Here is an 11285-nt window from a genome sequence, read left to right on the forward strand (position 1 = left end):
AACACGTGACATCCGAAACAGTACTCAACCATTACAAATCAATACCTGTTTGCATGAAAAAGATGAATGAATTGAATTTTACTACAACAATACTACTAATATTACTACTGACTAAGTGTAATACATAATGGATGAAATAAAAACATGCGATTGTTACCCTGCGACATTACTGTTGTGGTATATTTATATGTATTTGTATATGTTTGATTCGGGAAATTTATGATCCGTTTATATTTTGTTTAAGACTATTAATGCCCTGTCTATATTGTTATTTAAATTCTATTGTCTGTAAGTGTATAAATACGACCGTCATCGGGCATTCGGGAGACTCTCTTGTTGGTCTACGGACCAAGCTCTCCCCCTCTCCCCTTTTTCGGCATTCATTAAGGTAAATTTTTCATTTCTCCTTCTTAGGTTATTAACGGAATCAAACAATGTTATTTATGTTTAATATTTGAATTTGCTTAATACAGTTGTAAATCTTCGTTATCTTTGTTATTTTGTAATTCAGAGGCAAACTGAAAAGAATGAACCTGGGTTGATGTTGAAAGACGTTTCCGTCTTGTTTATTTATACTACACTATAATGAATACTAGACGTATTAAAAACTTAATTACTTTCCTTTATATCTACCCTACATAAATGCCACTCAAAGGAACCATAACACTTGAGTTCAGTTGATATCAAAATATTTTTAATTGATATGTTTATTATTTATTTTTCATATTCTAAACAATGTACATTATAAACATTATGTTAACTCTTCAAGAAGTAAAACTGACATTACTTGTACTTAACAGAATGGACATCAAAATGCATCAAATAAAATTTTTATCCTTTATATGTTTTAATGTATTTTTTAAATCTTTTACATGGATATATTAGGGTTATTGTAGTGGAATAATAGAATATTGAATTTGTCGTTTTGGGGAAAACTTATCGTATGAACTTTATCGGTGACTTGTCAATAAAATGCTTTCTTTGGTGATTCATGCGGGATAATTATGAAAGTGGCGAAATTGCAGAAAAATACATAACCCAAGTTAGCGGGTTATATTCTTTTCTGCAATGATCGTTACCTTCATAACCCGCATGAAAGATCAACTAAAGCATATTATCATGATTATATTTACATCTTTTTTTAAACAAATTAATAAATTGATTGCAAAAAGAAAGTAAGATTAACTAAATAACTGTTAATGTACATCAGAACGTTAGTAAAAGACACAGTCAAATCGTCTCCTATAGGAATTAGAGTCTGACATCATCATGACTATTTTTGTGCAGTCCCTGTTTTTTTTTATCTAAGTTGAGTCAAGTGGATTCGAAACCTGTTTCGACAAATCAATATATGTGACGTGTAGATTTCAGTCCTGTCAGTTTCAACAGATCAATGAACTACAATCACTTTCCGTAAAAAATAGTGGGAATCATACTCGCTTGTTGTAAAAACTTGCATATTACTACACGGGATATTTAATTAAGGTAGTCCTATACTCGGCACTGAATGGGCTCAATCATTAAAAGCTTAGCTTTAAATGATAAATATACATTCTAGCAATGCATACACAAAAGAAAATATGTATGTTTACATGCTAGTTTGTTTGTTATCACTTCTCAGACGGGTGTACCCCCTTTCGAAAATTATTGACAATTATGAAATTTGCCAGACGTCCGTTTTTCCTAAAAATAATTACCAATTTTGGGAAAATTAGAACTGAACATACAAAATAGAGTATTAATATTTATTTAAGCCATATCTCATCAATAATTTTGCGCAAATTTTTGTAAGTAAGTATGCTTTATGGACCTGATGTATCAAAATAGAATACAAAAAATGCAATGCTAGTATCGCGTTTGGTAATTTTTTTTACTATTTTATGGACTCAAACATAAATTCATGGTGTTTATTCTATAGATTGACATCTTAGAAAAAAGATTTGGTAAAATAAATTATATGTTGACGGATTACTTTTCACACTATAAGCTCTAAACCAAGTAGACCCTGACGAAAAAATCCGTAAAAGTCACATTTTGCTACAGTTTTCTGCCTAGATCTGTCAACAATGTTAGATATCATTTAAACATTAATTAATTGACGATTGATTAAATTCGAAATAGCTTCTGTCTCTACATTTAAACCGGTTTTAGTAAAGAAAAATTCGGGGGGGGGGGGGGTCAAAACAAAGAAGATAGAAGCATACCTGAGATTCTGGTTAATCAGAAACTTCGTTTTTCATTTTACTTTAACAGAATCGAGTTTCTCAACATTAATCATTTCTATCTCTCATAGAATACATATATTACCGTTCCAATTGCTTATTATTGCCATTGTTTACAACAGCGATGTAGAGAAAAATCAATACCGGGTATCAAAAACGCGAAAGTCGAACCAATATTGTAAAATCCGGATTATAACGTAGTGCGATACTCGGACTACTTTAAAATAGATAAGTATAAATCTCTTTGTTATTTGGTAGTATCCACATGTAGTGGACATCGGGGTTTTGAATCATTGTAATTTCAATAAAACATAATTAAAAATGGTAAATTGAACAGAGATGAAACCGATTTCTTAATTTACCTTTTCTCGGTTATTGGATACATATAATGTTAAGGCCAAAGAATCATGGGCCTCATGAATTACTTAATCTACCGTTTAATATCGGCACAAAAGAGTCGCAAGTTTCAGCTATACCATCATCTACTAAATTCTTAGTAAATACATTGAGGAGATGAAGAAAAGAAATGGGTTATTCTCAAATCATTTTATTTCTTTGTGGTCACCAAACATTATCAACGATTTCCATTTGCCCATAGTCAGATTTGAGAACCAAATTAAAGAAAAGAAAAAAAATCATACAATTTCCACTAGAAGAATGTCAAAATCAAATTGTATTACCAACAGTAAACTAACCCAGAATTTCCTCAATAAGATAAGTGTCCAATACACAGGAAAAACATAAGTAAAACAAGTCAAATACATTAAAACATTTAAAACCTATCTGATGCTTCACAACTGACTTGAATGATCCGTACATTCTGTATTGTCCAAGATTCCAAGTCGATTTATAAAATTGTTGTAGGCACAGTCCTGATTGCCTTTACATTTGTAAGGTTGTCCCCTACTCCAACTGGTAAATGTATTTTTCCTAGAGAGAATATCACCCATTTACCCTCTTTGTCAAAGTCAGTAAAACAATCCAGTATCGAGTTATTTGTACATGTATATATATTATATTCAAAATACCATGTAAATGATATATCAGAGAACTGCATTAGCCAAAATGTTTTTACATGATTAGATCCATAAACGGCACCTTCCATTTTAAGAACACTTCAATGGGAAAGCTACGTTTTACTGGTATTACACTTACTTTATTTTATAGATCAACGAAATACGCAAATGTAGCTGTGACTGTTGTTTCATCGAAATTCGTTGAATACCATTTTTTGTAGATTTCATTTAAGTATTAATTAACGAAATTCAATGTTTATTGAAGTGCAATTCTAATGACAAATGATAGTATTATTTTCACCGGTCTAAAGAATCCTTGAAACGTATTTTTCTTAATATTTAGAAAAACCGATGCCCATACAAAATAATGAAGCTGCAGAACAAAGTGATTATTGCTCAGAGGTTCATGCATATTTTTCTACTTCAATCACTGTAGACCTTCAAAAGGAAGTACGATTGCGTAAATTATTGATCAGTACATTACAGGAAAGAACAACCAGTTTCTGCATAGATTTTGCAAACACAATTTAAAAGTGTGGTGTCATTTCGTAGAATCAATGTTTTTGATGATAATTTATGGAGTAATTTTTTCAATAAACTAAAAATATAAATTAAAGCGTTCAGGCATCAACCAGTGCATGTGGTTTCTTTCTTTTTCAAAATATTGTTGATGCTTGATAGGATTTTACTAAACTTTGTGAACATCTGTCCATCCCATGTTTCGGATCCACTAGACTCGCAACCATTGAATGTACAGCCTATCTCACTACAATGAGTCCCAAAGACAACTGTCGAAATAGGAGATTGAATCTTATGCCTAATTTGTTAGAAGAGAAAAATGAAAAAGAAATGATTATTCTTTTTCTTTTTTTTTTTTACCTTTTTCATTTTTGTTTTCCTATGGATGAAAGAAAACAACTGGAAGTGTAGGTCTGAGATGTTTTTCATCAATACTTCGTCTTGATTGTCTGGTGCAAAGACCGATAAACAGACGACCAATGCAAAGAACGCAAAACAAATAAAAGAACCCCAATGACGTTTAATGGAAGCTGTATAGAACATGTAATTTATGCGTATATGTCAATATTAGAATGTTTTTTTTATCATTTGAAACAGGTTCAACTTAAATGTGTAAGTGAACATTTATGATATTTGTATGAAAAATGAAATTCATGAAAATAACGATACCTCTCCTGGACTGAACCATCCTCCAGCAAAAATGTCAAACAACAATTATGTTAATAATTGTATTTATGTGTTGAATGCTATAATTTTATTTGCTGATTTATTGTATTTTTCATGTTTATGTTTGATTAGATAAGTTGCATTTCTTTCCCAGACCTTGTAGAGGTCGTTGGCCATATTATGTAATTTCCCTGCAGTGGTCACTGTCCATGTCTATTTTTAGCCCAAATTCCTAGTCTAAAAACCTCTCAGTGACCTATTATGTAATTGCTAAAAATTCCATGGTGTAATTCTCCCCAAATTTAATTTAATAGCCAATCAAATTAAGCGATAAGGTCACGTGGTTTGATGCGGTCAGTATCTGACCAGTGAGAGTAGGGTCATTCTGTCTTCATCTATGAGAGTGTTAGCACGAGTAATGTTTTGATACACCCACCACCATCCCCGTTTCTCCACTCCAATATTCGAAAGTTGCATACATGTACAAATTATTGTTATTTTGCATATGGCATATTTTATTTTTGAGGTGCCATCTTTTTGTTGGTTTTGTATATATTGTATATAATTTTGAACAAAATATTGTTTTTCTGTATTTTAAGGGGATCAGCATATTGATAAGTTATTTAACATTTTGTGTGAACAGTTTTGGGTCTGATCCCCTACTATGTTGTTTATATTTTTCCTTACTTTCGTCATTTTTAATAAATGACATATTTCATCATGCGCAAGTGTTGAGTTCATTTATCAGACAGCAAAAACGAATTTGCGGTGAGGTTGTGCAGCATGAGAAAACATAAATATGTTTAATAAAGTGATGTTCTCTGTATGGCTATGTTGTACAGAAGAAGGGTCTAAGTTGAGGCTGTTAGGTTTTTGTTAACTTTAAAAGTGTATTTTTCTAACGTACTCGATTTGCCTGCTCTACCACCAGGACTTTGCTCTCAAAAATCACAATAGAACAAACAGGCCGATTTTTGGGGAATTCACTGCGGTAGATTTGCTTTCAATAATTGAGTTGACTTTTAATAATTCTATTTTCATTCTATTCTTCAAGCATAAATCCAACCAATCAAACTAAAAGTTCGGATGGAATTATACACATTAAATCTAACATATTTTGATGGCAATTTTTTTTTACAAGTCAGATGTAGTGTTTAAACAAACAACAACAAAATTAAGATTTATTACACGAGTTTGACATCCAATTGACACAAAATATATGCATCCTTAAGGTATTTTTAACTTCTATTCTTAGGAAAATTAATTGTTAATCATAGAGCTCTAAACTGACAACAACACGTATGGGTATACGAGGACACGTAAAAGAGAACCTAATATAGTTTTTTATTTTTATTTTAAACATTTTATTTCATTTACTCAGAACTTAATATACAGATATTTCCATCCTTCCGTGATCAAAACTCTGAATCTAAATGTAAAAAATAAACACATTAACGTCATGTTTTCAGTAGATATTAAAATTATAAATTACTGTAAATATAGATAATAAATGTTTCATACCATGCTATATGTAATAATTGATGAAAAAAAATCACGTTAATGATAAGAGAAGATAGAACAGATTTTACCTGATGCTTCGCACATAACTTGAAAATTTTCGGTGCATGTTGAATCGTCCCAACGTCCAAGTCGTTTCGAGTTATTATTGTTGGCACAGTCCTGTTTACCTCCGCCGTTATCTGGCTGTCCACTGTCCCAACTCGTGTACTCACTTTTACCAGTTGAAAATGTCACCCATTTTCCCTCCGTGCCAATATCAGTAAAATCAATCCAGTATCGAACTGTTTAATTATATAAATTCATATGAATAATTTTAAACATTGAATTTGCAGAATATTGTTTTTTATCGACACTTTAACTAATGAATAAATATTTCTATTTTAAAAGAACGATTACATAATGCTTTCTCATGATTTTACTGTTTTTGAGTATTTTGAATGAAAGTAAATGAATACTAGAGAATGTTTGTCCTTCTAAAACTCTTACACATGCATAAACATCATGTCCTTAATAGAAGCAGCTCGTCATGTGGTGTATGCATTTGTTCAAAGAAGTTGAGGACTACTTTGATAAGGTTATTTACGCTGGTGGATAAGTTGGCGTTCTCTATAGTTGAACAATACGCGTGGGAGTTAAATACGCGGATACGTTTACGATTTTTAAAGACACAAAAAATTGATTTTTTTACCATACGCGCGGGGGTATTTTCCGCGATTTTAAGCTTATCGCCTAACTATTGCTTTCCCACATTCACAAATTACCACTTTTACAGTATTTACTTAAAAATTGTAAGGTTGATTAATTACGCTGGTGTTTAACCACGCGTTTTCTATGATAAAAATTTTAAAACACGAGGATAGTTGCTCAACCACATTAAAGTTTTAAGGGTTTTTTAACCATGCGCGTGGGTATTTTAGGCGGTTTTAAGGTCACCGTGTACCTAGTGTAAATTTCATCTCGCGTAAATAATTACTGTAACACAGGTACATGTACATGCTTTTGAAAGATGTGGTTAGGTCCTCATCTTTTGTATGCCATAACATCCTATATGTTAATAATTTTTGTACACTATCGCATTTTCTAAAGAAAACTAAACATGGCACGAACTGTGATGAAACATCTTTTAAGCGGATATTGTGATATACGAAAAACATCATTCTGTCGTTTGAGGAAAATGACTATAAAAGGTGCTGCCTTTTGACGTCTTTGAAAAATATATTTACCGTTTGGAAACGTCTTAGTGAGCCATTTATTCTCATTTGCATTATTTATTTGAAGCAAAGTTGACCCTTGATTTCTGCAGAAAATCTTTAAAAAAATGATTCATAGAAAATAAACGCATATTTCAATGTATGTTAATACACCGATTATGTATTCAAGTAGATGTTTTAATTTTTAAGTGCACAAAACAATAAAATGATATTCAGTATTCTTTTAATAAATCATAAAAAGATAAAAAATTCTAATGATTTTACTGATGCCTTTTCAGTGCATTATAAAACTATGCCTTTATAGAAAACCCAAAGATGTCAATGGCAAGTTTACCTGTCCTTGAAACCAGTTCATTTTTGCGCTGAATAAATAGTAGCAGTGTCCGTCGAAACGTTTCCATCCTCCTTTACAAACTGTTGAGGTGTGAGATAAATATAACATAATTATGAAAGTATCCTTATTCATTAAATGGAAAATGTACCTTAAAAATAAATGATTGGTTTTAAAACACAGCAATATCCATAGCAGCAGTACAAAACACAAAAGTTCAAAACAAACCGATCACTTTTGGCTTCCTTTTCCAAATGTTGCTGATACTGGATTCTATTTTATTCAACTTTGTGAACATCTGTCCATCACAGGTTTCGGACCCACTGGACTCGCAACCATTGAACGTACAGCCTGTCCCACTGCACTGAGTCTCAAAGACAGCTGTCTGTCGAAATTAGAAATTACATTTAATGTATGAAAAAACTCCGTCTATTATGGTGTAGTCTAATGTCTATTTCTTTTTTTTACCTTTATCATTTTCGTTTTCTTTTGAATGGTTGAAAACAATCGGAAATGTAGGTCCGAGATGTTTTTCATCAACATTTCGTCTTCAGTTTGTGGTGCTGCATCAGATGCCTCAAAACAGACAACAAGTGCAAGGAATGCACAAAAGGAGCTAACTTCAAAAAACTGCATGGCAAGATGATCAATGGTAATATTATATATGTTTCCATGTATTCAGAAATGCTTATATATATTATTTGGAACACGAAAAACGTAACAGGTGTTTGTTGATTACAATACAATATAGATATTTAGATAGAATTACATTATAATTATCTTTTGACCAAAGCTTTCGTGTATTCCAAAATAGCTATCTACGAATTCTGAGTTTATTATTATAAAGTTCACCGAAATAAAACATTTATGCGTTGGCTAAAACTGAAATCAATAAATTATACGGAAATCAAACTCAATCTTACATTACAACCTTTAACAGCTAACTGAAGGAGGATAATATATTTATTGATTTTATGTTATATTTTAGAGAAAGCTTCCTATAACTTTATATCGTTCATATAAAATATGGTGAAAATGCACATTGAAGGTAAATCTACGTTTGCTTAAAAATAAGGAAATCAAATATAAGGAATATATATATATATATATATATATATATATATATATATATATATATATATATATATATATATATATATATATATATATATATTTTAGACCGTTTAATAACGGATGTTTCTACAAAAAAACAGATACTAGGCAGTATCTTATATTTGACTCATGCCACCCTAGACACACCTGGAATAATATTCCATACAATTTAGTAAGGCGTTTATATACAATAATCTCCGATACAGAAATATTAGAACTTCGTTTCACAGAACTACAAGATTTATCACCTCAAAGAAATTATCCCATAAAATTGATTAAAAACGGAATCAACAAAGCAAAATCTTATGAAAGAAAGTGTCTACCTTTATTAAAAGAATAAACCCGTCAAACATGCCATACTACACGTTTCTACGCACAACGCTAAAGTGTTCAACATTATAAGAAATAACCTACCTGTCCTATAGGAAGATTCAAACATAAAAAATATTGGATACTTCTCTGATCATTAAAAGTAAGCAACAAAGACCTTCATCACTCAATGACGGGATTGTAATAATCATAGGTGATCAAATGAAGTATTAGGGAAAATTAAGTATTTGGACAATTAACGTTGAAATAAAAGGCTTAGAAGACAATTAAATATAATATTGAATATATTCAAAATGTTATATTACATTATGTGTAGTATTGTTGAAAAAAATGTTGATGAATTATACTATCGGAAACACATGGCGCACACTTTCATTGGTCAAATGCAGCATCCAGTTTATTTAAAGCTAGAAATTGCATATAATGACGACTAACTTTGATTTTGTATCGGCGATTTTCAATGCTACATCTGAGGTTAAAAATTTCAAAATTTCAAAATTTCAAACTAAAAATACAGTCATTAGAGGCAGTTTTTAGTGTTAGACTATCTGAAACCCATGACGCCAGGATATAATAAATAAGGTATCATTTGTGGATATACAAGTATATCGGGATGGTCACGTGATCTAATCCCATAAAGCCCGAAGGGTTTTCATTACGATATTAGGTATGTTTTAGCAAAAGTCGGTTATTTTGAGCATATAAAAAATAGTGACCTAGATCATTTATGCGCTCCTTTGACCTCTTGACCAATGATGATGTTATGCAGGAATAACAGCAGATTGCGCAAACAGTGTTATGTAAGGGAAAACATTAGCAAGTGCAAATATATACATATAATGTTTGTTATTATGGTAAAATATCAAGATAATTTTAAGAAATATTTCAGAATAAATTTTATTAATGTGATATGTGAAACTAAAGCCTTGTTAAAAATATTTATTATATTCATTTAAAGTAAAGCAAACGAATAAAACTGCCTATTAAACTGCCTGTGATTCTGCTTTGTCAATCACTATGTAAACATTAGAATGGTGATGGAAAAATTAAGATTTATTCCCCCTAGAGAATGTATATTTTATGAGAGCATCGCCTAATGGAAAATTTGATTTTGCCTGTGGAATAAATCTGCATGTTTTCCGAACTATTATACTACAACATATGATTTCAGTGTTCTTTCTTTTCTTTCATAAATTCGAATCACAGTTAGATTTTTTTTTGGAAATTAAAAATTTTAGATTAAGTAATACTTGTGTACATCGTATACTCATATCTGCCTTTTATCCGATGGAATAAAAAATCCTGAGATTTCCAAAGAGGTGGAATATAATACCGGTATTTATTCCCCGGTAGACACAGGAGATACAGCATTTTTAAATGTACCTCACTTGCTGTCTAGTAACCACAACATTTACAAAAGTCGCACAATACATGCTATTCTTTGTCAACATATCTCGTTTTCAATTCAGCCGGTTTAGATTTCAACTTGCTATTCGTGGTTAATCTATTAAATTCAGCTCAATAGCTGAAGGTTCATCCATTTTGAATATTGTTGTGTATTCATACGCGCCACTTCAGTTACACTATTTATGAACAATGACACTACACGTTTTGTGATTTGAAAATGTTTTATTAAATAAAAAGAAATTAGTTTATTAAATTTTCTTTTGCCGACGTATCAAAGGAACAATTGATCGAAAAACTTTTTTATCAACGCGCTACAAACGTTGATTAAATTCATTTCTGAAATCAATAGACATTTAAATTTTGATTTCCTTTTTTAAAAATCAAACGTAGATTTTTCTTAAATGTGCATTGTCCCATTTCATATTAGCAATATAAAGTTAAAGTAAGCTTTCCCTACAATCTAACTCGTATAAAAAAAAACACGGGGATCAACCATTACTCACATAGAAGTTGTTAAAATTTTAACACGAAAACTACTTGAAATGTTTATTTGTAAACAAAAATTGATTTGATCTGAACATATTATATCCTTTAGATAAAAATAACTGAACTGAGCAACAAACATTGCCTTTGGAAGCCTTCACAGTGAAGAAACAACGATATGAATTTTGTTTTGGTTTGTGACTCTGTCCTTTCAATAATAAAAATGAATGGAATGGGAGGGAAAGTGGATATGTATATGAAGAAATTAACCAAGTGAATTAAACAAGACTCGAATAAAAATTCTTATTACTAATGGTTGTGCCAAAGTAATTAGGACCCATATAATTTGAAAATTGCATTCAACCTTTGAATTTGGAAAAGGCCGTTCAGAGCGTGTAATGGTACGCTTATTTAATGAGATGTAATTTATCCTAACAGTTGGCCCTCTTCCTTTTTCTCTCAACTT

General features: G+C 31.0%; 1 protein-coding gene across 1 annotated transcript; it reads right to left on the reverse strand.

Moving 5' to 3' along the window:
* Nucleotides 1–5750: 5750 nt before the first annotated feature.
* Nucleotides 5751–8151, reverse strand: LOC136275722 (lectin BRA-3-like). Its single transcript, XM_066085552.1, has 6 exons — nt 7955–8151; nt 7715–7871; nt 7490–7569; nt 7168–7252; nt 6013–6225; nt 5751–5852 (listed from the first exon to the last, which is right to left on the reverse strand). The coding sequence occupies exons 1-6, from the start codon at nt 8120–8122 to the stop codon at nt 5839–5841; spliced, it is 717 nt and encodes a 238-aa protein (XP_065941624.1). The 5' UTR covers nt 8123–8151; the 3' UTR covers nt 5751–5838.
* Between the last annotated feature and the right edge of the window lie 3134 nt (nt 8152–11285).

Source organism: Magallana gigas, chromosome 5, assembly GCF_963853765.1.
Source record: "Magallana gigas chromosome 5, xbMagGiga1.1, whole genome shotgun sequence".
Taxonomy (NCBI): domain Eukaryota; kingdom Metazoa; phylum Mollusca; class Bivalvia; order Ostreida; family Ostreidae; genus Magallana; species Magallana gigas.

Bases quoted from the DNA above. Each gene is read 5' to 3' on its own strand.
- LOC136275722 (XM_066085552.1), bottom strand. From the start codon at position 8,122: ATGCAGTTTTTTGAAGTTAGCTCCTTTTGTGCATTCCTTGCACTTGTT. The intron at 7,872-7,954 runs GTAAAAAAAAGA...TAATTTCGACAG, and splicing joins AGAAAACGAAAATGATAAAG to ACAGCTGTCTTTGAGACTCA. The intron at 7,570-7,714 runs GTTTGTTTTGAA...ACACCTCAACAG, and splicing joins AAGGAAGCCAAAAGTGATCG to TTTGTAAAGGAGGATGGAAA.